This window comes from Zingiber officinale, chromosome 11B, assembly GCF_018446385.1.
Source record: "Zingiber officinale cultivar Zhangliang chromosome 11B, Zo_v1.1, whole genome shotgun sequence".
NCBI classification, from domain to species: domain Eukaryota; kingdom Viridiplantae; phylum Streptophyta; class Magnoliopsida; order Zingiberales; family Zingiberaceae; genus Zingiber; species Zingiber officinale.
Window position 1 is genome coordinate 41,478,922 of NC_056007.1, and position 21,610 is coordinate 41,500,531.

At 36.6% G+C, this 21,610-nt stretch overlaps 1 protein-coding gene across 1 annotated transcript; it reads right to left on the minus strand.

Annotated features, from left to right (window-relative positions):
* Nucleotides 1–3,745: 3,745 nt before the first annotated feature.
* LOC122033314 (mevalonate kinase-like) lies at nucleotides 3,746–20,370 on the minus strand. The gene is made up of 6 exons (XM_042592323.1): nucleotides 20,269–20,370; nucleotides 20,010–20,142; nucleotides 19,640–19,883; nucleotides 19,322–19,575; nucleotides 18,352–18,765; nucleotides 3,746–4,011 (listed from the first exon to the last, which is right to left on the minus strand). The coding sequence occupies exons 1-6, from the start codon at nucleotides 20,320–20,322 to the stop codon at nucleotides 3,902–3,904; spliced, it is 1,209 nt and encodes a 402-aa protein (XP_042448257.1). The 5' UTR covers nucleotides 20,323–20,370; the 3' UTR covers nucleotides 3,746–3,901.
* Between the last annotated feature and the right edge of the window lie 1,240 nt (nucleotides 20,371–21,610).

Below are 21,610 nucleotides of genomic sequence, written 5' to 3' on the forward strand. Positions count from 1 at the left end.
ATGGATTTGGGGCAAAACGAAGCCGGTTTTGAAAGATCTTTCCGGTAGCCGAAGCCTACAAGTGCCGAGACACTTGTGCTTCGCTTCTACGGAAAAATTACCCATAAAATCATAAAAAACTAATTTTTACAGAAAATCACAGAAGGTTTTATTTTTCATAAAAATAAAAACAAACTCGTACAAGCCTTGCACGTGGCTCTGATACCACTGTTGGGTTTTTCGGGCCGCGAAAACCGCTTTTCGCGTCGCGGAAACCCCGAATCGCCCAAGCCACGGATCTCGTGCAAGGTAAAACCGAATGAAAATACGAGTACGAGTTTGAAAACTTTAATCTACAGTAGATCTACATAAGGATAAACCATTTATACCTTTGTAGCGAAGCCCTTCGCAATCCCGCTTGTCCTTGGTTCGCCGGATCTCAAAAGTGTCAAAGTAGACACTTCTCTATTTGTATCCACACAAGCAAGAGATGGAGAAGAAACCTTAGAGTGTGCTAGCACTCAAGTAAGGTCTCGGCAAGAAGGAGAAGAGGGAGAGAAGAATTGTGAGCAAGAGGAAGAAGATGAAAATCAATTAGCCTTGAATGAAAAATAAAACATTCATTTTACTCTCAAAGTGGCCGGCCACATTAAACCTTGTAACCCCCATGGAATATCAAGAGTCACAACTCTTGGTAACTCCCATGAGGTGGCATTTGGTCAAGTCAAACTTGACCAAATGAAGAGGCCTTGATGATGTGGCATTGGTCAAGTCAAAGTCAAGTCAAAAACATGACTCTTCATCTTCCTACTTAAGTCAAGTCAAACTTGACCACTTCTATCCCTTGGTTGATCTAATCTAACCATTGGTTCAAGCCAATTTTAATTTAATGAATCTCTATTCATTGAATTAAATTAATTAAATGAGTCTAAGTCCAAATTAGACTCACTTAACACATGAACCAACTTGAGTCCAACTCAATTATCCTACTTTGGATTACTCTTAATCCAATTTGGTTCATCATATGAACGTAATCATTTAGGTTCATCAAATGAACCTAGTCTCCATCTATTTGCCCTTAGTGTGTGACCCTATAGGTTCTTGTAACGTTGGCAATGCCCCTAAACCCATTTAGGAGCATAAGTAATGAGCGGTATCTAGCAACACATCATTACTACCCAAGTTACAAGAATGTCGAGATCCGACATCACCTTGTGACTACTAATTGTGACTCCTCACAACATGTGACATTGTCCTTCTATCCTAGACATCTAGATTGATCAATATGAAGCATAGACCGTGTCATCCTCTAATCAATCTAAATCTTGAACTCCAAGTAGACTCACTCGATCAAATGAGCTCAACATCTAATGTTGACTCATTTGGGCATGGCCATGCACTTAGTGGTCTCACTTTATCAAGAATAGCGATGTCGCTCCCGTCATATGGGAGGGATAGATCCCATCTACATCACTCACATCCCTCAGCATAATTCGCTATATACCCAGTAATCGCCTTTATAGTCCACCCTGTTACGGGTGACGTTTGACGAAACCAAAGTACATAACTCCTTATGTAAGGATCCATGGTGACTTCAGGTCAAAGGACTAATAGTCATACTAATAGCCACATGAGAAAGTATATGACACTCATATAACGATCCATGATACTTTCTCATGGCGGATCATTCAGTATACATTCTCTAATGCATACCCATGTGTCAGCTTGATATCTCTATATCCATGACTTGTGAGATCAAGTCATCGAGCTGACCTACATGCTAGTCTTATTGTATTAACATTGTCCCTGAATGTTAATACTCGACTAGGAATGATTTAGAGTATTGTTCCCTATATCATCTCACTATCGATTCAACTAATCGATTGATATAGGTATGAACCTTCTACTCAAGAACGCTATTATACTTAGTCTATTTGGCACTAATATAAATAAGTATAATAACCAAACAAATGTCTTTATTAATATACAAGAATATGATACAATGAGTCCATACAATCATCAAATGATTGGCTCTAGGGCTCTAACTAACAAATTGAAGGCCAAGCAGGTGGAATCTAGGACAGGGAGCATTGAGTAATTACTATTTCAAAGGCTCAGAGGTATGGTACTAGATGAACTCGAGTGAAGAGGATTGGATGGCATAGAGCATGCTCAAGAAGCTTGGTGCAGCCGATGAATCAGAGGCCTACACGATATGAACTCATAGATGGGAGGATCGAATGGTATGGATCAAGCCCAAATAGCTTGTTTCATCCAATGGATTGAAGGCCTAGTGAAGATAGACTTTAAGGTGAGGAGCATTGACGAGTTTAAAGATATGGAAGCATGAGAGCATGAGAGATTATGCAAGTGAAATATAATTTGGGGTTTGTGTTCTAGGGCAACATCATCGGGGATGATGTGCTTAATTGAATAGAGCAGACTACTTAGTGGCGTAATTTGTAGCTTTTCATAGGAGATTGTAGATCCTAAGTCCTACTATACCAACTTAATCACGAGACTTTGCATAGGTTTACGAGGAGATGAGCAAAGTAAAAGAGGAACCACTACTTTTCTAGCTAGTCAATTGGAGGTTTGAACATCGATTGAAAATTTGTAACGACTTGCCCAGTTGCTTGAGCAATCTACTAGAGACTTTTCCAGTTAGCTAGAGGCGAACAAATTGGAGTTGTTCCCACCCTACCTTGTTAAATGAAGATACGTAACAAATCCAAGAAATATATAGGTGTGATAATCATTGAAAATTGTATCATCTTTGTAACAGCATTCCAATTGACTCTATCAAATGTTTTTCCAAAGTGGAGCTCTATAACAACTGAGTCTTCTTCTATACATTTATGCCGGTAAAGAACTTTGGTAGCGTTCATATTACTATCAACGGGCACTACCTCTTTCAGGAAAGTAAATTGACGCAACACTGCAATCTGAATGCCAAGATCTTTTTATTGAATTTGACTAATAAATCATTCAATGCTATAGGACAACTTGTCCATTCAACCTTCTGGATTAGAGACAAAAGTGTCTGAGAATTGAGTCTCAGCTAATGAGCGGTGAATTTAAGAATATTGGATTGATGAATCGTGACTATGAGCGTTTTTCGATGCCAATAAAATTTTTTTATAGGATTAGATTAATCATCCCAAATTAATCAACATAAGTTGAATATATGATGCCAATTAAAAAAAAAATACTCTTTTATCTCATCAAAATGAATTCAAACAAAATCTTAGCATCTTCCAAATCTTTGAAGACAAAAAAAATTAAAAAAAATACACTAAACTCTAATTAATGCGGAATTTCAAGAATGAATTGAGCCAGAGTGGATCATATGCATGTATGAATTGATCTACAGTGGATCATATGCATGTATGAAATCTTACTTTGCATTTTTATAAGAGACTATTTCTATAACTTAAACTCATGACCTCAAATCATGTGACAATAACTTTACTGCCCAAGCTCCCCTTCCATCTCCAAATCTTTAATTCAAACAAAATCTCAACTGAAGTTACATTTTGTAATATTACTAAGCGAAGAATTTGTAGTTTTGTCGCATATTAATTGACATTTTATAATGGTAGGCCACCTGGTTTGTGTTGCCAAAACATAGTAACAGAAAATATGGAATGAATTGGAGAAAGTAAGATTGCTAACCATATGATTTGCAGGAAAAATCTGCATTTGTACAACTGCAACGGAATAGCATGTGCCCATTATTTGTCCAAATATTGCATTAAAAAAATTAGAGAAGTTTACGGTTATTGAATAATTGTCAGCTCACGAGGATAAAAAAATCTCTCAGATTTTGAAGCATGCATCTAAAACATGGAGACACACAAGACTCAAGCTCTCCTTTTATTACACTCCTTTTCCAATGATCCAAAATCTTTGCTTTTGATCATCATCTGGAGAAAATCTCAAGGCCTTCACCACCAACCTCGGCTTTCAAGCACTGGAAGCCACATGATTCAAGCTCAGCAATGACCTTATCGACAATTGAACATGAAAGCACTGTACAGTGGTCAAGGTACAATGGATAACAAGATTAACAGAAACAATATTGATTATAACCGGGGAGGTGGGGGCAGCTACTGAATCAATAAAAGTAAAGTGGGATATATTTCCAAAGTTAGTATTTAAATAGCATCGATGAAGAACAATAACTAAATTATTAGTATCTGAAATAATGTTAAACATGTTGTGCATAAGACCATTTTGCATCCCACAGGAAAATAAAAAATAATTAACCAGGCTAGATAACGAGCCTGGGACATGATATAAAATTCATCAATTCCTAAGGGTTGAAGTCAAAAGTCGACATTAAATGACCAATAATTCCAATATACTTTAATTTCCAAAGTTAGTATTTAAATAGCATCGATGAAGAACAATAACTAAATTATTAGTATCTGAAATAATGTTAAACATGTTGTGCATAAGACCATTTTGCATCCCATAGGAAAATAAAAAATAATTAACCAGGCTAGATAACGAGCCTGGGACATGATATAAAATTCATCAATTCCTAAGGGTTGAAGTCAAAAGTCGACATTAAATGACCAATAATTCCAATATACTTTAATTTCCCATGCTTGAAAAATTGTAGCATATTTATGAGTCTTTTAAGTTTCCTATGTAACTCCGCCCATGACAACCGATCATGGGCGGTCCTAAGCTCGGATAAAGGAGGAGAGTTGCGTTAGGTTGCTAGCTAGCGTTAAAATTATGACAAATATTCAATGAATGAATCCATTAAATTATTGTGCTAATGCTAAGTTGTTCTCCAGAAGGAACGCATTACAGGGTCCGATTGTAATGTCTCGGTAAGGATCGCTATATTTTCAAAACTCGGGTATAGTGTTAAATATGCAAGAGTTCGCGTTACAAGATCCGACTGTAATATATCAGCAAGGACCGCTACATTTCCATGAAAACTTGGGTGTAATGTTAAATAGGCAAGAGTTCTCACACCATAAGTTGGATAAGAATAAATATGATAGGAAAACTAATAATCTAATATTTGAAACATAGAACATAGGAACCCTCACTGGTAAATCAATGGAGGTAGTAGATACGATGATTAGGAGAAGAATTGGTATTTTGTATGTACAAGAGGCAAAATGGATAGACAAGAAGGCAAAGATGATAGAGAACTCGAGTTTTAAGTTATGGTATACTGGAAAGAGTAAAGCAAGAAATGGAGTGGGTATTATTGTAGATAATTCATTAAAGGATGAAGTTGTAAGAGTAGTTAGAAAAGGAGATAGAATTATAGGCCTTAAGATAATAGTGGTGAAAGAAACTATGAACATAATTAACGTATATGCACCGTAAGTAGGATTAAATGAAGCTACCAAATCAAGATTTTGGGACGACTTAGATGAAATATTATAAAATATTCCACCACATAAAATGATTTTAATAGGAGGTGATCTAAATAGGTATGTCGAAGTGAAAAATAAAGAATATGAGAGGGTACATGGGAGTTATGAGTTTGGAATGAGAAATGAGGAAGGGAAAACTATATTAGATTTTACGATAGCATATGACCTTATATTAACTAATATGTTTTTTAAGAAAAAAGAAGAACACTTAGTCATGTTTAAAAGTAGAAATAATAAATCGCAAATTGACTTTCTGATAGTTAGGAAGAAGGATAGAAAGATTTGTAAAGATTACAAAGTCATCCCTAGAGAAAACTTAAATACCCAACATATGTTAGTAGTGTTAAATATATGCCTCAAATATATACAACTCTTAGAATTAAGTGGTGGAAGTTAAAGGATGGGAAGCAAAATATATTTAAGGATAAGGTAAAAGTACAAGCATTAGGTAAAATATACGATGACTCTAATACAATATGGGATAAGATGGTATCAAAGTTGAAAATAGTATCTAAGAGTGTACTCGGTGAGTCAAAGGGACATGCATCACTAAGTAAGAAATCTTGGTGGTGGAATGAGAAAGTACAAGAGAAAGTGAAGGAAAAACGAATAACATATAATAAATTATATATCTGTAAGAATGAGGAAAATATACAATAGCCAAGAAAGAAACTAAGAAAGTAGTAAGTGAAGCAAAAAATAAAACTTTTGAACGATTATATCAAAAATTAGATAAAAAATAAGGCGAAAGAGATATTTATAGAATAGTTAAAGTGAGAAAAAGGAAGATAAGAGATCTTATCCAAATAAAATGTATTAAAGATGAATGTAATAGGATATTAGTAAACGATAGGGAAATAAAAGAGTGGTGGAAGAGGTATTTTCATCAACTTTTTAATGAAGTTTTAGGTGACCAACTTAATTTAGGTAATTTAAGTAGGTCAAATGAGCATAGAAATTTAAATTTTTATCGTAGAATTCAAACTTTAGAAGTAGAACAAATTTTAAATGGGATGCACAATGGAAAAGTCGTTGGACCAGATGATATTCCGATAGAGGTATGGAAGTGCCTAGGGAAACAAAGTATTGAATAACTTACAAAATTATTTAATATGATATTGAAAATAAAAAAAATATCTGATCAATGAAGGATAAGTACTCTAGTTCCCTTATATAAGAATAAGGGGCGTACAAAATTGTGTAAACTATAGGGGCATTAAACTAATGAATCATACTATGAAACTTTGAGAAAAAATAATAGAAAACAGATTAAAGAAAGACCACAGTAATCGAAATCAATTTGGGTTCATGCTTGGAAGGTCAACAATAGAAGTTATATATCTTCTTAGACAATTAATTGAAAAATATCGAGAGCAAAAACAAGATCTACACATGGTATCCATTGACTTAGAAAAAACTTATGATAGAGTCCCAAGAGAAATTATACAAAGAATTCTAGAAAAGAGGGGTATTAACGTAACATATATTGAACTAATTAAGGATATGTACGAGGATGTAACAACCAAAGTAAAGATTTCAGATAGAGTAACTGAAGCATTTCCAATAAAAATAGGGTTACATCAAGGATCAACTCCAAGTCCCTATCTTTTTACACTAATTATGGACGAACTCACTGCGCACATTCAAGACACAGTATCGTGGTGTATGTTGTTTGCAGATGATATTATTTTGGTAAATGAAACACGTGAAGGAGTAAATGCTAAACTAGAATCTTGGCGTGAAATACTAGAAGGGAAAGATTTTAGGCTTAGTAGATTAAAGACAGAATATATGGAATTTAAGTTTAGTAATATTAGAAGTAATGAGATAATTGTTAAGATAGGAGAGGACGAGTTGTCTTGAACCGAGAGCTTTAAATATTTAGGATCATTTTTGCAAAACGATGGAAGGATTGAGAGAGATGTCTTACATAGAATACAAGCAGGATGGTTGAAATGAAGAGGAGCGTCGAGTGTTTTATGTGACCATAAAATACCTCTAAAACTTAAAGGAAAATTTTATAAAATTACAGTTAGACCTACTATGTTATATGAAACTGAATGTTGGTCTATGACTCGAGCACATGAGCAGAAGATGAGAGTTGCAGAGATGAGGATGTTAAAGTGGATGTGTGGACATACGAGGATAATTAAAATAAGAAATGAGAGCATTAGAGAGAAAGTCGGAGTTGCATCTATTGAGAGAAAACTCCGAGAGACACGTTTAAGATGACACAGGCATGTAATTAGACGACCAATAAATGTTCCAGTTAGGGGATGTGAAACTATGACAAATACTCATATCAAATAAGGAAGAGGAAGATCATAAAAGACTTGGTTAGCAACAATAAAATAAGATAAAATTTATTTAAGTATAGATGATGATATAGTAGGAGATAGAGTTCAATGGCATAAAAGAATTCATATAGTCGACCCCACTTAGTGGGATAAGGCTTGGTTGTTGTTGTTGTTTTAAGTTTCCTATGTGTCTTTAAGAGTCTTTTGTGTTTTCAATGAGTCCATCTATTAGCATTTATGTTGCTTGAGTATTTTGTGAGTCTTAGTATAAATGTGTGTTTAATGCTGGGACAGAAAATAGATATCAATATTTTGCGAGTTCTTTAGTTGTGTGATACAATCCTCCTATGCTGTGATGTCTAGGAACCCTTAGGTGTTATACCTAAGTTTCTACATTCCTTACCACTTTATTCCATATTTCTACTCCCCAAACTATTCAACACTCAATCTCCTCTTATACTACATCATATTTGGTATTAGAACTTTAGAACTTTAATATGTCTACAAGATCCTAGAGGAGCTTTAGAGGAAAGTTGACTGATAATCAACGTAATGAGATAGTATGCAAATTCATCTAAATGGTGTTGAAACCATGATTTATCAATCTAAAGGTGATCAAGTCCAAGGAGAGCAATGAGAAACATCTCAAGCAACCAATTTGATTCAAGACGGATTTCTAACACCTCAACAGCAGCAACCTTTTTTGAGTGGGCTAGAGGATTTCTTGAGGTAGGAAATAATTACCAAGATACTTGGAAATATCACAAAGAAGGTTCAAACTGAGGTGCGAGATTTTCAAGGAAAAGTGAACCCCACTTTATTTGTTGATTGACTTACCGTAATAGAAGAATGTTTTGATTGTCACGACATGTCCGATGATCAAAGAGTCATGTTTGCACAAATGAAGCTAGCGAGTTTAGCAAAGATATGGTGGACTGACGTAGAAGTAGACATAAGGAGATTAGGGCAATCACCAATCAACTCATGGCAAGAGATGAAAGCCATGCTATGAGAGAAGTATTTGTCTACAAATTACTATGACAAATTATGTGATCAACTTATTAATTTAAAGCAGATGGCTGAGTATATGCAAAAGTTCAATGAGTTAAAGACAAGGAGCTAAATTGTTGAAGATCCTAGACAAACTCTTGCAAGGTTTAAAACTGGATTAAGGTATAAAATTAGAAGGGAATTATTAAGACAACCACTTTACATCCTAGAACAAGTTTTCCATGTTGCCTTGGATATGGAGGAGTATCTGAGTTATTCATTTGGAAAGAAGCCGGGAGTTTCAACAATGAATAAAAAATTCATGAAACCAACAGGCAAGGAAGAGGTGGATTCGTCAACTCATTTAATCAGCAAAGTGACATTAAACCGCTGATATGGGTTATGATAAGTCGGCCTGTCGGATGACGTGGAGGTTACGGTCGAGAGAGAAAAGAGAAGCCCATAACTGAGTGAATGTATGATTACCGACCAAATAAAAGGTTTTCCGCAGGCGCTCGGTCAGGCGACGCCCGACTGGGCATAAAGGCACTTAGCCTTATATAGTTTCTAGCATATTACCAGTCGAGTGAAGGTCGAGCGAGCACCAATGTGCTTATATGCGCTCGGTCGGACAAAGCCCAACCGAGCTTAAATGCACTTAGCCTTATATAGTTTCTAGTGTATTACCGGTCGAGTGAAGGCCGAGCGAGCACCAATGTGCTTATATGCGGTCGGCCGGACAAAGCCCGACCGGGCTTAAAGACACTTAGCCTTATATAGTTTCTAGCGTATTACTAGTCGAGCGAAGGCCGAGCGAGCACCAATGTGCTTATATACGCTCGGTCGGACAAAGCTCGACCGAGCTTAAAGGCACTTAGCCTTATACAGTTTCTAGTGTATTACTGGTCGAGTGAAGGCTTAGCGAGCACCAATGTGCTTATATGCGCTCGGCCGGATAAAGTCCGACCGAGCTTAAAGGCACTTAGCCTTATACAACTTTTAGTATATTACTGGTCGAATATGTTAGTTAGAGCCCTAGAGCCAATCATTTGATAATTGTATGGACTCATTGTATCATATTCTTGTATATTAATAAAGGCATTTGTTTGGTTATTATACTTATTTGTATTAGTGCCAAATAGACTAAGTATAATAGCGTCCTTGAGTAGAAGGTTCATACCTATATCAATCGATTAGTTGAATCGATAGTGAGATGATATAGAGAACACTACTCTAAATCATTCCTAGTCGAGTATTAACATTCAGGGACAATGTTAATACAATAAGACTAGCATGTAGGTCAGCTCGATGACTTGATCTCACACGTCATGGATATAGAGATATCAAGCTGACACATGGGTATGCATTAGAGAATGTATACTGAATGACCCGCCATGAGAAAGTATCATGGATCGTTATATGAGTGACATATACTTTCTCATGTGGCTATTAGTATGACTATTAGTCCTTAAACCTGAAGTCACCATGGATCCCTACATAAGGAGTTATGTACTTTGGTTTCGTCAAACGTCACCCGTAACTGGGTGGACTATAAAGGCGATTACTGGGTATATAACGAATTATGCAGAGGGATATGAGTGATGTAGATGGGATCTATCCCTCCCATATGACGGGAGCGACATCGCTATTCTTGATAGAGTGAGACCACTAAGTGCATGGCCATGCCCAAATGAGTCAACATTAGATGTTGAGCTCATTTGATCGAGTGCGTCTACTTGGAGTTCAAGATTTAGATTGGTCAGAGGATGACACGGTCTATGCCTCACATTGATCAATCCAGATGTCTAGGATAGAAGGACACTTGTCATATATTGTGAGGAGTCACAATTAATAGTCACAAGGTGATGTTGGATCTCAACATTTCTTGTAACTTGGGTAGCAATGATGTATTGCTAGATGCCGCTCATTGCTTATGTTTCTAAAGGAGTTTAGAAACATTGCCAACGTTACAAGAACCTATTGGGTCACACACAAAGAACAAGTGGATGGAGATTGGGTTCATATGATGAACCAATTGGATTGGGTTCATATGATGAACCAATTGGATTCAAATTAGACTTATTGAGTTAGACTCAATTAGATTCAATTGTTGAATGAGTCTAATTTAGATTTGATTCATTGAGTCAATTTATATTAATGAATTGAGATTTATTAAATTAAAATTGACTTGAGTCAAAGGTTGGATTTAACTCAACAAGGAAGACAATTGGTCAAGTTTGACTTGACCAAGTAGAAATTGAAACATCAAGTTTGACTTGATGTATTGCCACATCATAAGGATGACTCATCCTTGCCACATCACCTCCACCTCATGAGGCATGCCACCTCATGGGGGTTACACTCTTCCATGGTTTTAATGTGGCCGGCCACATTAATGGGGAGTTACATTATGTGGCCGGCCACACTAATGGAATAAGGGGGTTTTGATTTTGTGGAGTTATGTGTGCATTCATTCTCTCATCTTCTTACTTGCTTCTCCCCTCTCTTGGCTATGTGTTGCCGTGACTTTCATTGAGAGTAGAAGATGGTTGAGTGAGTTAATCCAAGAAGTCCAAGAAGAAAGGTAATATTTTTAGAGGAGTGTATTGTATTCTCTTCTTTGTTTTCCTTTCTTCTTCCATTCCCATCCGAGAGCCCTAGAGAGAGTGCTAGCACACTTGGGGTCTTTCTTCTCCATCCTTTGAGTGTGAGAGACACTCCTTGTTCGTGTGGATATCACTAGAGAAGTATCTACCTTGATACTTTGGAGATCCGACACGTACCTTGGACGAGCGGGATTTGCGAAGGCACGCACCAAAGGTATAAAGTGTTTTCCTTTGTAGATCTACTGTAGATCGTTGTTTATAACTCGTACTTGTGTTTTCGAAATTTTTCTTTGCACGGATCCTACGGCTTTGGGTGATTCGGGGTTTCCGCGACGCGAAAAGCGGTTTTCGCGGCCCGAAAAACCCAACAGAATAGAGGCCGAGCGAGCACCAGTGTGTTTATATGCGCTCGGCCGGACAAAGCCCGACTGAGCTTAAAGGCACTTAGCCTTATACAGTTTCTAGTGTATTACCGGTCGAGTGAAGACCGAGTGAGCACTAATGTGCTTATATGCGCTAGGCCGGACAATGCCCTACCGAAATTAAAGGCACTTAGCCTTATACAGTTTTTAGTATATTACTGGATGAATAGAGGCCGAGCGAGTACCAATGTACTTATATACGCTCGGTCGGACAAAACCCGATCTAGCTTAAAGGCACTTAGCCTTATATAACTTTTAGTATATTATTGGCCGAATAGAGACCAAGCAAGCATAGTGTGCTTATATGCACTCGGCCGGACAAAACTAGACTGGGTTTAAAGGCATTCAGCTTTATAAAGCTTATAACACATTATCGATCGAAACATGCTTAACAAAATATATTCTCAATATATATATATATATATATATATATATATATATATATATATATACATGACCGGCTAATGATCGGCCGAGACATATTTAACAGAGGATGAAGTACAAGTAGTAAACAACTCTATGACAGCTTGGCGAATTTGACGGGAAATATTCTCTAGAAGCTTCTTTAGTTACAAGGACATGTTCCTATTCATATTTTATCAGGAATATGAGTCATAAATGACAAAAGAGATACATCTGGAATATAAAAAAGATTCCTTGAGGGATTATTACACAAAGCCTAAAGTGGTACTTCATCTTCTAATAAACTCTAATAAATCGGGGACCATCTCATGAGTACGGAGGTTATATGAGGTAGTATAAAAAGGAGAATCGTCTCCATTGGCAAGGTATGCAAATCTAACATCCAAAACTCTACTTCAAAGTACTTTCATTACTGTACTTCTTCTTCTTCTTCCACCTTCAAGAGAGAAAAATTGACTTGAGCGTCGGAGGGCCTTGCCAGGGATTTCCACCCCGGTCTTAGGTTACTAACGCTTTGTTGGCTCGTCTCACTATGCGCAGGATCGTTGAGGAGCTCTTCCGAATCTCTAAGAGTTCATCTTCCTCAGAACCACCGTTCATCAGAACCAGCATACCTTTTTGTAGATTTCAGACAGGATCAACCGCCTTTAAAACTAACCGAGTTAAAGAACAAGGGCATCCTATGTTTCAAATGTCAGCAAGTGGGTCATATGCCTTATAATTATTCTAAAAAGAATCTACATATTGGAATAGAGTATGAAGATGATGTTGAAAATCAAAAAGCCGAAGGAGAAGAAAATTCTTTTGATTATGAAGCTTATATTGAAGATGATTTGGAAGAAGATAAAGGCACTTTTGGCAAGTGTTGTTAAGCATATTCTTACTATTCCAAAAGCCGAAGGTGAAGATTGGCGATAGACATCTATTTTTCAGATGTTGGTTTGTTGTGGGAATCAAGCACATAAGGTTATCATTGATGAAGGAAGTTGTATGAATGTTTTCTTAGCATCTATGGTAGGGCGCCTCAAGCTTCCTACGCAGCCACATCCCTAGCTATACAAGGTCAGATGGATTAATAACACAACTAATCTAGTAACACAATGCTACCTTATTTCTCTTTCTTGTGAAAATTATAATGACTCTATTTGGTGCAATATTATTCCTATGAAAGTAACTCATATTCTTCTTTAGAAACCTTGGCTATACGATTGAGATGCGCATCACTATGGAAAGGAGAACACATACACTTTCATATTCAACAACAAGAAAGTATTATTGAAACCATTGCAAACTGCTGAAATGAAGAAATACAAGCAAGAGAAGGCAAAGAGTCCTAGTAATAGTGGAAAAATCTCTTCACGTTCTAATAAAGAAAAATTTTCTGAAGTGTAGAGAAAGTTTTACTATATATGCTCTTATAATCAAAGAAGTATCTGCTCCCGAAGTTTCTTTATTCCCTCCGGAAATCACTACACTATTAAATAACTTTTCTGATGTGGCTCCAGAATAATTACCTAGTGAACTTCCACCCATGCGTAGAATTCAGCATGCTATTGATTTTGTGCCAGGTTCACAACTATCCAATCTACAAGCCTATCAAATGAATCCAAGTGGTCATGTAGAATTAAAGAAGCAAGTGGAAAAATTATTGTCCAAGGGTTTCATTTGGGAAAGTTTAAGCCCATGCGATGCCCCTGCATTGTTAACACCAAAAAAAGATGATAGCTGACGCATGTGCATTGCAGTCGTGCGATCAATAAGATCACTATCAAATATTGATTCCCAATTCCTCACCTTGATGATATGCTGGATATGTTGGCTGGTTCTTATATCTTTTCAAAAATTGATTTGAAAAGTGGGATCATCAAATACGCGAAAGGTCGGGAGATGAATGGAAAACATCTTTCAACACTAAAGATGACATTTATGAATGACTTGTCATGCCTTTCGAATGCCCCTAACACATTTATGCGCTTTATGAATTAGGTACTACAACCATTTATCGAAAAATTTCTTGTTGTTTATTTTGATGATATCTTAATTTTCTGCAAGTATAAAGAATATCATTTTATCCATTTGCAATAAGTCATGAGGATTCTTTGTAGAGAGAAGCTATATATAAATTTAAAGAAATGTTCCTTTATGACTTCCTCTGTGGTATTCTTGGACTTCGTGGTTTCCTCTAGAGGATTAGAGGTAGATCCTGATAAGGTAAAAGCCATCCACGAGTGGTCGTTGCTTAGGACACTACTTTCATGATCTAGCAACATTTTATAGGTGTTTCATCAAAAATTTCAGCACTATTATAACCCTATAACTGATTGCATGAAGAAAGACTCACTTGTTTGGGCAAACAAAGCTTCACAAGCTTTTCAAGAAATAAGAAAAAGATTGGTTGAAGCACCTATTCGAACTACTAGATTTTTCAGAGGTATTTGAAGTGGCATGTGATGCATATAATGTCAAAATTGGAGGCGTATTAAGTCAAGAAGGGCATCATATTGCATATATTAGTGAGAAGTTGAATGAGGTGAAACAACAATATTCCACTTATGATAAGGAATTTTATGCCATAGTTCAAGCTTTGCGTTATTGGCAACACTACCTCCTTCCACAACAGTTTGTTCTATATTATGATCACCAAGCTCTTCAATATATCAATTCTCAGCAAAAACTAAGTCATCAATATGGAAAGTAGGTCTCTTTCTTACAAGAATATACCTTTGTAATCAAACACAAATCTGGAGTTGAGAACAACGCAGCTGATGCACTTAGTAGAGTGGTATATATCCTTTCTTCTATGGCAATACAAGTGGTGGGATCTGAACTACTTAAGAAAGACTATCCATTGTGCAAAGATTTCAACAATATATTTGCTGATTTAATTGCAGGACAACATGGAAATTTCTCAGATTTTTCTCTCCATGGTGATTATCACTTTAAGGGAACTCGACTTTGTTTGCCTAATACTTCTCTTCGTGAACAAGTGATATGGGAGTTACATGCAGGAGGGGCAACAAGTCATTTTGGAAGGGAAAAAACCATTGCAATGGTTGAACACCGTTTCTATTGGCCTAGCCTTAAGAAGGATGTGGCCAAGATTGCCTCTCAATATCGCACATGCCAATTATCTAAAGGAAGAAAGAAACATACCGGTTTATATATGCCTCTACCTATGCCACACAGACCATGGCAAGATCTAAGAATGGATTTTGTGCTTGGTTTGCCTAAACCATTAGAGGACATAACTCTATATTTGTAGTGGTGGATCGGTTTTAAAAACTGGCTCACTTCATTCCATGTTCAAAAACATCAGATGTTATTCACATTGCTAAACTTTTCTTCAAGGAAGCATAACAATTGTTTCTTACCGAAATGTGAAATTCACAAGCTACTTCTGGTGAATCTTATGGAAATTAATGAATAAAGGGTTGAAGTTTTCTTCTTCTTTTCACCCTCAAACATATGGTCAAATAGAGGTAGTCAATAGAAGTTTGGGTGATTTACTTTGTTGCCTGGTTGGAGATCATGTTACCACATGGGATTAAATTCTTCCTATGGCTAAGTTTGCATATAATAGTTCAGTAAATAGATCTACTAGATGCAGCCCATTCAAAATTCTTATAGGTATGCTTCCTAAAAAGCCAATTGATTTGGTTCCTTTACCATTGGAGGCAAGACCAAGTGCTGCAGCTGATGCTTTTAGGAAACACATAAAAGATGTGCATGATGATGTCAAGCAAAAAGTTGCTCTAAGCAATGAAAGATATAAAACACATGCTGATTTGAAAAGAAAATTTGCTGAATTCAAGGAAGGCAATATGGTTATGGTTGGTATAAGGCCAGAACGATATCGAAGAGGGGTTTATAAGAAACTTCATTTGAGGAATGGTGGACCCTATAAAGTTTTAAAGAAAATCAGCTCGAATGCTTATGTCCTTGAGCTACCAGTAGATATGGGTATTAGCAATGTCTTCAACATTGAGAATATCACTTTATATTCTGGACATAGAGATGTTATAGCAAATGATGCACATAATGCTCGTTTGCCATCAATTCAAACAAAGGTTTAAAATCTCGACCCGTGTTGAGGTTTCAGTCTAAGACTGGAACGATACGGTTTCGGTATCGTATCGTGCTGTGCCAATACGGGTTCAGTATTTTTTTATTTATATATAGTAATTATTAGATAAATATGTTTATTGTGTATAATTTAAAAATAAGTTGTATATTGATTTTATATAAGTTCTCCGTTATTGAACAACTTAATATTGTTAGAGAAAATAAATAAAAATAGTTTTCTTTAAAGAAAATTGATTTATTAATAACTCAAATTAAAATTGATACATCATAATATATTAACTTACTAATAAGTGGTGTGAATCAAATGGAAGCATTAGTTCTTGTAACATTTTATTTAAGTCAACTCTATAGTTCTCTAACGCCCAGATTAAATAATCATAATTATAAAAATTAATACAAAGATGTTATTTTATATATAATAATGATATAAATTAACTATTTATTTATTTAATTAATTAGTAATTTAAATAATATATATTTAAAATAGTAAACAATATATTAGAATAACAATTAGATATTAAAATAGAAAAAATAAAAAATAATTTTTAAAATATCAGAATATAAATTTGATTTTTTTTAAAAAAAATAAATTTTTTAGAATTTTTTAAAAAAATTTAGAATGTTTTTTAATTTTTTAGATTTCTTTTTAAAAAAATTAATTTTTTAAATAAAATTTAAAAGTAAAAATAATTTCAGAATATTAATTAATAAAATTTATTATTATTTTTAAAATTTTAAATATATTTTTTTATATTTTATTGGATAATTTAATTAGGAGTTTATGAAAGCCTCTTTAAAATATCACACTTAGGAATTGTTTAAATTATTAAATCTCATTATTATTAACCCTAGCACTGCCTCCGCCCCCGCGTTGCCCCGCACCCGCCGCCCCGCGTCGCCCTCGCACCCGCCGTACCCGCGTCGCCCCATGCCCGCGTCGCCCCATGCCCGCGTCGCCCCATGCCCGCGTCGCCTCCGGCGGCGCTGGAGGAGTCCTGTGATGCTTCCGGCGGCTCCGGAGGAGTCCCGCGACGCCTCCGACAATGCCAGAAGCTTCGTGGGATGCTTCCAGTGCCGCCAAAAGCATCCCGCTACGCTTCTGGTGCTGTCAGAAGAGTTCGGCGATGCCAGAAGCTACCGGCGACAAATCAGGATGCACGCGCTTGATGCTCGAAACGGCTGCGCTTGCGGTGCCGGTTTCGCTTGTCAGGCGGAACGGTAAATTTCGTTCGTGCCGCCCAGCACGGAACAGAATTTCAACCCTTGATTCAAACAATGAAAGACGACATTGAACATGCAATTGATCATGAAAGATTCTACGCTTTTAACTTGCTAGGGATGAGTTTTTCTCACTGGAGAGAGTTGATGGAAACAAGTGGCAAACATCATTAAAAGTCTATAAGCATAAATAAAGATTCTAAAACTCCACTATTAATTTGACATGTCTTGAAAGATGATAAATCTACTTTGGAAATGAATTCATCAATTCCTAAGGGTTGAAGTCAAAAGTTAGTATTAAATGACCAACAATTCCAATATGCTTTAATTTCCCATGCTTGGAAACTTGTAGCATATTTAAGAGTCCTTTAAGTTTCCTATTTAAGAGACTTTTGTGTTTTCAATGAGTCCATCTATTAGCATTTATGTTGCTTGAGTCCTTTGTGAGTCCTAGTATAAATGTGTGTACTGCTGTAATGTTGGGATAGAAAATAGATATCAATATTTTGAGAGTTCTCTTTGGTTGTGTGATGCAATCCCCTTATGGTGTAATGCCTAGGAACCCTTAGGTGTGATACCTAAGTTTTTGTATTCCTTACCACTTTATTCAAGATTTCTACTCCCCAAATTGCCGAACACTCAATCTTCTCTTGTGCTACATCAGTTATGTAGATAGAACTGTCATACTTGCCCATCTTTTTTATAACCTGAGCGACCTCAAGAGTTAGGACTCTCACTGTCCAAAAGATGTCACTATTGCTAGCAGAAATATACTAAGTGCAAGATTTAGTCAGAGTGAAGATTAAATATTATTATATGTAATGCCTCAACTTTCAAGTGAATTTGACAATGAAAAGTAAACAAGAAATAAGGTTGCCAATGACAAATAAAGAAGAAAAACTAATGATTGGTAATATAAGAAGGATACATGTTGGTAGCAGTGTTAAAACACACCCTCCACCACCAGCACCCGTCAGCTTGGAGGTCAATTTGTACTTCAGTGTCGTCTGCAGTACAGTTTCAATAGAACTATGGCTTACCCCCATGCACTGGAGTAAACCTTGGTTCATTTCCATTAGTTCCTCTATCTTCTCTTCTCTTGCAGTAACAGATATGTCATCAGCAGCTGGCGATTCTAAGATGGTCAACAACTCCTTACTAATACAATCAACAGCAGTAAACACAGAAGACATAGCAACCAGATGCCGTGAGGATCTTCCAGATACACCAGCAACCAGTACTTTCGTATTCCTTCCAACCTTTGTATTAGTAATGATCATTCTTAGAGGTGCACTTGATTTAATTTGAATCAGTTCACCTGATTTAAATTGAATCATGCTTCCTGTGTTCAGAATGAAATTAAAACTAAGCTATGATTAAAAGATTGGGAAATAGTATCATAGTAGACGCCATGATAAGTTGCCAAATTACTAACACGTAAAAAAAAATCATCCCTTATCATACAACTCAAATGTGTGTCAGTGATATGAAACACACGGAGAGAAAAATAGCTCGCATCTGATGTGTTTAGCAGAAATGCAATGAACTGTAACTGAAATTTAGACAAACTAAATAGTTTTTTTTACCATTGTTAAATTCATGTTTTGCTAAATGAAATAGTGCTAAATTGATGAGAAACTGTCATAATAGTGGTAACTTTAGTTGTGAGTGATGGTACATGTCTATACTGCATGCTACATTTTTAGCATATATTCAGCAGAAATTGTATCAGCATTTCCGCTTCTCTGCACTCTGATTACATGTTTTGATAACAAATAGCATAGAAACCCCACAAAGATGATTAAAAAACACATTTTGATAAAAAATAGCATAGAAAACCCACAAAGATGATTAAAAAACACAACAAAAATCCCAAAACAAAATAGAAGATAACATACCAAATGTGCTTATTGTATTATCGATGCCTGATGGCTTCCCGTGTATAATTTTCTCTCCTTCAAACGCCCATTTATTGACCAGTTCAAGCTCAGCCTTGGTCAACTTAAACCATCCGGTTTGGGATTTGTCAAAGCTTACAGCATCAGTCAATGAAAGCAGAGCACCAGCGAGTGAGACACAAAATGATGAAGATGAGCCCAGTCCGGATCCAAGAGGAAGATCTGAAGTTACTACCACTTTTCCTCTCTTGTAACTGAGAAAAGATAGAAAAGAAATTAGAACAGGAAAGCAATGCCGAATGAAATAGAGAATCATGCCCATGGATCGAGGTGTAGAGATGAAGAAAGGCAGAAACTCCGGAAGAGAGCCAGATCATAGCTTCCGGTATGTTGGGCTCCTCCACGAGGGTAGAAATCGATTTGATTCGTTCCAACGAGCAGGAAGCCGGGTTCGAGGGATCGGCCACAGCGTCGTCCAGAACCTCCCTCAATTTCGATGATGGCCAAGAAAACTTCAAGGCCATATCTTTCAGCTCCAAATCCACGGCCGATTCCTCATCTCCTGCAATAACCAATTCACGCTTGCAACTTTAAGAATGAAGACGAGCAAACTGCAGACCTAAAATTTTGATAATTATGTGAAACAAGAGGAAAGCATCCGGAGCAAGAGGCAGGGATGATGACGAACCAGGGGGCAGTGACGGATCGAGGCGGAAGGAGACGTGAGTGTGTAGATCGATGGCGGCGGCTATGGCGGTTGAGCCGTGGACCACGGCGTGCTCGCCGGAGAGGATGATCTTTCCAGGGGCGCGAGCTCGGACCTGCGCCATTAATGGTCGCAAATGCAAACCTCAGAAGCCTAGAGCAAGGAATTTGAAGGCAGAAATCATCAATTAATCAAAAATTTTCGCCGGCGATTTCTCTCGCTCACAATATTGCATGTGAACCTCGACAGAATTTTGGTGGATTCGCTCGCCGTTGCTCCCCGTACTCAAAAACATTCGTAAACTCTTTATTAATACTTCGAAGTTCCCTATGTATCAAAATGAATATACGCCACCACCACCAACTCGATTCCCCAGTAGACAAAAATAGCCCTGTGTTTAATTGATGGGCGAATTAAGGAATGATTGTCTAATAGACGAAAACCCAAACATCTAGGGTGTGGTGGCAAAAATTTGCATGAATAAATCATCTTCAAACTTAATCGGTTCAAAATATCAAAAAACAACTTAAACAAACTAAGATGACCAGAATCTCAATTAAATTGAAATAAACTCGACTATGCCCATTTATTCGGTTCGATTAAATTCAGAATTGATTAAACTGATTTAATGTATCAACTGATTGAAACATTAGGATTAGTCGATTATTGGTCTATATTTATGATTAAAATAATCTCTAAAATTTCAGACAATAAATTTAACAATCAACGATTGGCTTCTACAAATCAAGCCCAATAAATTTGATACAGATTATGATAGATCGGTCGAGCGAGTAAAGGAAGGGTTGAAGTCTACAAAGATAGGAAAGATATATCGTCGGTCGAGTAAAGGTCAAGTAAGCACCTCCGCGCTCATATATGCTCAGTCGGGCAAAACCCGCCCGAGCATGGAGACATTTAGCCTTATATAATATTCTCAGTATCTTACCGGCCAACCGCAAGCCGAGTGAGCGCCCCTGTGCTCATATAAGCTCGGCCGGGTAAAGTTCACTTGAGCATAAAGACATTTAGCCTTATATAATATTCTCAGTATATTATTGTTAGTTAGAGTCCTAGAGCCAATCATTTGATGATTGTATGGACTCATGTATATCATATTCTTATATTAATAAAGGCAATAGTTTGGTTATTATGCTTATTTGTTTTAGTGCCAAATAAACTAAGTATAGTAACGTCCTTGAGTAGATCGTTCTTACCTATATCAATCGATTGGTTGAATCGATAGTGAGATGATATAGGGAACACTACTCTTAATCATTCCTAGTCGAGTATTAACATTCAGGGACGATGTTAATGCAATAAGACTAGCATGTAGGTCAACTCGATGACTTGATCTCACAAGTCATGGATATGGAGATATCAAGTTGACACATGGGTATATATTGGAGAATGTATACTGAATGACCCGCCATGAGAAAGTATCATGGATCGTTATATGAGTGTCATATACTTTCTCATGTGGCTATTAGTATGACTATTAGTCCTTAGACCTGAAGTCACCATGGATCCCTACATAAGGAGTTATGTACTTTGGTTTCGTCAAACGTCACCCGTAACTGGGTGGA

Bases quoted from the DNA above. Each gene is read 5' to 3' on its own strand.
- LOC122033314 (XM_042592323.1), bottom strand. From the start codon at position 20,322: ATGTTTTTGAGTACGGGGAGCAACGGCGAGCGAATCCACCAAAATTCT. The intron at 19,884-20,009 runs GTTCGTCATCAT...TGGTTATTGCAG, and splicing joins CGATCCGTCACTGCCCCCTG to GAGATGAGGAATCGGCCGTG. The intron at 18,766-19,321 runs GTATGTTATCTT...TTCTGAACACAG, and splicing joins TAATACAATAAGCACATTTG to GAAGCATGATTCAATTTAAA.